Source organism: Eschrichtius robustus, chromosome 12 (genome assembly GCF_028021215.1).
Source record: "Eschrichtius robustus isolate mEscRob2 chromosome 12, mEscRob2.pri, whole genome shotgun sequence".
Classification (NCBI taxonomy): domain Eukaryota; kingdom Metazoa; phylum Chordata; class Mammalia; order Artiodactyla; family Eschrichtiidae; genus Eschrichtius; species Eschrichtius robustus.
In genome coordinates this window covers 80477475-80482331 of record NC_090835.1, presented here as the reverse complement: position 1 = coordinate 80482331, position 4857 = coordinate 80477475, and the positions used below count along the sequence as shown (strand labels likewise).

Sequence of the window (4857 nt, the reverse complement as noted above, 5' to 3'; positions counted from 1 at the left end):
TTGTGAAATACTTTTCCATTCCTTTGGATTTTGCATATGATGGTTCTGCATCAGTCACTGCAGGTAGATTGAGCAAGCTTTGTTTTTGTGTTTTTTTTTTAACATGCATTCAACTAGATATGATTCAGAACAGATTAACACTCCCTTTTTATCATTACAGTTAGCTAAAAAACTGCCTGGCAGCCCACCAAACAGGATTTGCTTTAAGACCAACCCACAGAGTCAGTTGGAGACTGAGGGCGCTGGGACCTGCTGGGCCGGCCGTAGTAGTGTTTAGCTAAGTGTCGAGAGCATTAAGAAGAAAGTCCTGGTTGGAGGCACAAGGCCTGCAGCACCAGCTGTGGAACCTCCATGATGTGACTGCACAGCTCCATCCGCAAACGTTTGCAGGGTGATCACCACTGGGGGGGGGGGGGGGCACACAGCTGTAGGTGGGCGTTCCTGGGGCCCGATACGTGGGCACGGTGACGGGGTGGGGGGCAACAGGAGTTGGGGAGTGGGCAGTCAGCAAGGTACCCGCTGACATGGCCATAGTGGTCCCCGCCACCATGCCCACGGTGACGCCGTTGCCTCTAGGCGGAGGGACGGCAGCAGGGTACACCGTCGCCGGCATGCCGTTGGGCTGCACCACAGTGGTGTGGTGGATGACGTGAGGGGGTGCTGCATACAGGGGCTGGGGGTAGTACGTGCCTTGCTGTGCGTACGGGCTCTGCTGGGGGTAGGCACTTCGCACGGGGTATACAGCGGTCTGGTAGGGGTTGGGGGAGGAGGAGTACGGTGGCACAGCCCCGCTGGCGGGGGAACAGGACACTTTGTAAGGTGTGCCAGGAGTGTAACCTGTTTGGAAGGTAGGATTCGCTCCAGGGTACATGTTAGGGGAACAGGCCGGAGCTGCTGCTGCATAGCCCGTGGGGAAACCAGCTGGATAACCAATTCCTTTGGCATTTGCATAGGGAACCCCAGAAGAACCCGGGCTATAAACAGGATTCATGATTTCAAGAAGGCGCCGCGGCGGCGGCCTGGGCCTCGGTGACCAGCGCTCGACGGCCCGGGGCGGGCACGGCGGTCGGGCTCGGCGAGGGGCGCGCGCCGCGGAGGCCTGCTCCGATGCGGGGCTGAGCCGCGAGGCCCCGGTTGCCGCCGCCGCCTCCCCGGCCCGCGTTCCCGCTCGCCCCTCTCGGCCCGGTCCGCCTCCTAATATGGTTTTGAAACACTGACCCAAAGTGAGTTAGGAACATAGATGGCTTGGTCAAATTTGAGGTGAAGTGTCTCAATATCTACAAATGAACAGTGTGGGGAAGACAGGTGCTGTTAAAGCCTGATGATAAGAATTTCAGTTTAGGAAAGGATGAGTGGTTGGCTGAGGTTGAGATATTTTGATGTGAATTTGGTTTTGGTACATCCTTTAAATCACACATTGCTGGTGAAAACTTATTTGGCTTTCAGCTATCTTTTAATGTTAACATTTTCTACAGTGAAAACAGGCACTGCCACCTGTAATTCCAGTTTATTCTCTGATGATCTTACTGGCTTCTTTGTATAACCATTTAGATTAAGTTGGTGAAGTTTACCTATACCTGCAAATCCAAATACACAGCCCATAACTTTTATCTGATAGGAAGGAAGGTTATGAATGTGGTTCTGGTAATTATGATGAGTTCCCAAAACCCAAAGTAAATGGCTGAATTTCTTCTCATTCCAAAGGTCTTATTTAATAACCTTTAGTTATTCCTTTAGAAATGAGGCAGCTTACAGAAGCAAATATAAAATACTACCTGCTGTTCTCGCTATATCTTTTAGACCTCACACATTGGGTGCTTAGGTTGGTTTAGAGACAAGTGTCCCAGAGTGCAGTGCTCAATCCCTGGGAGGAGAAGGAAATATTAATGAGGCAACAATTTCTGCTGTAAGTCACTAGGGTTCCCCTCCAAGGTGAATAGCACAGGGTGGGTATGGGGGTACACATATTTTAATAAAATAAAATGATGATATATGATCAATACAAATGGTCACAAGCCAGGTACAACTGAACTATACATCTAAAACCACAAATTAAAAATCTTATTGGCAAAAGCATCTCCTGAGAATCTGAATAAGTTCCAAGGAATCTTAGAGGACTTTCTAATATGACCAAGGACTGTCAAGGAAAGTGCAAAGTGATACTCCCAGTAAAAATAAAGACAGAGAGAATTGGCTTTAAGAAATACCTTGGGACAGTCTGATACCAGAATTATTCTGAGTCCCTTGAAAAATGAAAATGATATTAGGGACAGCTTTTAAACTGGAAAAGTAAGCTTTAGTTTTTCACAGAGAAGATCCTATGTAACTCTGGCACACAGCTGTGTAATTAACTACAGTTTATATATGCAAAATCAGCTCTGCCCTTCCATTTTAATACTGAAAACTAAACTGCTAATTGGACCAGAAATGTTTAGAAGGAGAAAATGAGAACAGAAATGGGAGGAAGGGGGTGCACACAGAAAGGATTGATGAAAGACTTTTAAAACATGAAGGTGACATAGAGGATATTACTGCAGCAACATAGTTTTTTGTTTTGTTTTGTTTTAATCTCCTCAAAATTCCCTCCTGAAAACCAAAACCAAACAGGGTTAGACAGAGAAAGAGAAAAAAAAATCGGACAGAGAAAAATGACAACACATTGCTAGTCTCCTTGGCATAGCTAGGTAACAGTAAGGCCCACAAATCCCACAATATGGGCAAATAGGGCAAATGACCACCAAGAGCAAAACCAGAATAATCTCAACCAGCAAATGTGCAGGTACAGATAGAATTAGAAAAATCTCTATTTTGACACCCTAAGAAGCAATTGATTGTGGTAACTGTCACCAGTTACTAAACTATTAGCAAAAAGTTTGATGGGAAAATCTAAATAGAGTAATCAGGCTCCCAGCATCTGAGCTCAACTCTTATATTAGCCTCAGAGTCAGGATAACTAATCATTTTGTGCCTTTTGACATGAAGACATTTGAAACACATGGTACCTTCCATGGAGCAATCTTGTCAAAACTGGAACCAGAATCTAACCAACTTCTAGAGATAAGATCCATTCTTGTAATATATGAGGGGTAGGAAAGCAATTTAAATGATGCCACAAGAAAGAAAACACCTACAGAAATGAGATATTATACAGGACTATTGATACTGTTGACATCTTAAGTAAGTGGCAGGGGAAAAAAAGGAGGTATTGATTTAAATTTAAAGAAAATTTAGACATATATATATTTACAAACTAATGCAAACTTTAGACATTGCTTTATTATATATTTGAACAAATAAACCGTAAAATACATATTTAGGATGCAACAGAGGAAATGTGGTTTGGACTGGGTATTAGATGCCACCAAAAGATTGCCGTTAATTTTATTAGTTGTAATCATCATTGTGATTATGTAAGAAAATGTACATTTTCTTAGAGACACCTAAACAGTATCTGATACCTGATTACTGATACAGTAATCAGTAAACAACACAAACAAATCACAATCCAGGTACAACTCAACTGTAATCTAATTCCACAACTTAAAAAATCCTATTGGTAAAAACATATCCTGAGAATTTGAATAATTATAGGTATGTTTTACAAATGTATGCAGAAATGTTCAAAATTTTATTTTATCAAAGGAAAATGAAGAAAAGTGTAAATTAATATAAGCAAAGTTGGCAAAAATGTGATACGTTTTAAATCTGGAGGATGTGTATTGCACTAGTCTCCCTAAATTTGTACATGTTTGAACATTTTATAATTTAAAAGATTGAAAATATAAGGACAAATTCCAGTTATTTTATTCAACAAATATTTATTAGGCATCTTCTTTGCGCCGGGTGTGGAGATTTCAATGCTGATCATTCAGAAACGGGTTTTGCAGACATGGAACTTACTTTTTTTAAACCTTCTATTTTATATGGGAATATAGTACTTTTTATTTTTACAAGAAAGACCAAAATCAAGTCAATCAAGTTATTTGTGCCATGAAGGAAATAAAGAGGATGCTAAAATAGTAATGAGGAGTACTGCAGGAAACATGGCAGGCATGTGGCACGGGACCTGCACTCTCAGAGGACGTTAGGCTGAGACTTGAAGTGTTTAGTCACTTTTTTAAGAGAAAGAGGGTTTTCTAAGCAGAGAGAATGACATCTGTAAAACCTCTGTGTTGGGAAAGAGTTCGGTTGGGCAGATAATTGAAAGACCACCACTGGTTTTAGAGCTTAGTTAATGAACCAGATGAGGTGGAGAAAGGAAAGGGAGTCAGTTCAAGTAGATCTCATAAGTCTGAAAAGGATGAATTTGTATTTTAGTGCATATGCAATAAGAAGCTACTGAAAGGTCTTAAGAAAATGTCATTTTCCTTTTTACGAGATTTTAAGATCACCTTAACTGCTGCATATAAAACAGTCTAGTAAATACAATGCATTTTCTTATTTCTTCAGTCAACTACACAATGGTTAGAGAGCCTCTGTGACGCAGTAAGTGTTAGGTTAAGGTTTTGTGGAAATACAAAACTTTATGTCCCTTTTTTCCTTTCTAGTAATTTCAGAACAGGGAAGAAAAGAATCAGAAACGTCATTGAAAACTAATTGTTTTACAAATTCAAATTAATATTTAAGTTCTTAAATGAGTATTTTTATTGAAAATTTCCAAAATCAATTTTGGACAATTTCTATTGTATTTGTTCCCTAGTGAAGAGTTACAGCTAGGCAGAGCAAGGGTCTCCTGAATTACAAATAAGAGATTTTAGAAACTGGGTTATAAGATACATAAAAACCCTTGGGAGGAAGGAAAAAAATGACACCAAAAACCAAAAGGTAAAATAAAAAACTTTTTTGATCCTTTGATAA

The 4857-nt window shown here is 40.8% G+C and overlaps 1 protein-coding gene across 1 annotated transcript; it reads right to left on the bottom strand.

Annotated features, from left to right (window-relative positions):
- Positions 1-277: 277 nt before the first annotated feature.
- On the bottom strand, positions 278-1188 carry LOC137774072 (myelin-associated neurite-outgrowth inhibitor-like). Its single transcript, XM_068559195.1, has one exon. It carries the CDS (start codon positions 989-991, stop codon positions 278-280), a length of 714 nt encoding a protein of 237 aa, XP_068415296.1. The 5' UTR covers positions 992-1188.
- Positions 1189-4857: the final 3669 nt, after the last annotated feature.

Excerpts from the sequence above, each read along its gene's own strand:
- LOC137774072 (XM_068559195.1), bottom strand. The coding sequence starts at position 991 with ATGAATCCTGTTTATAGCCCGGGTTCTTCTGGGGTTCCCTATGCAAAT.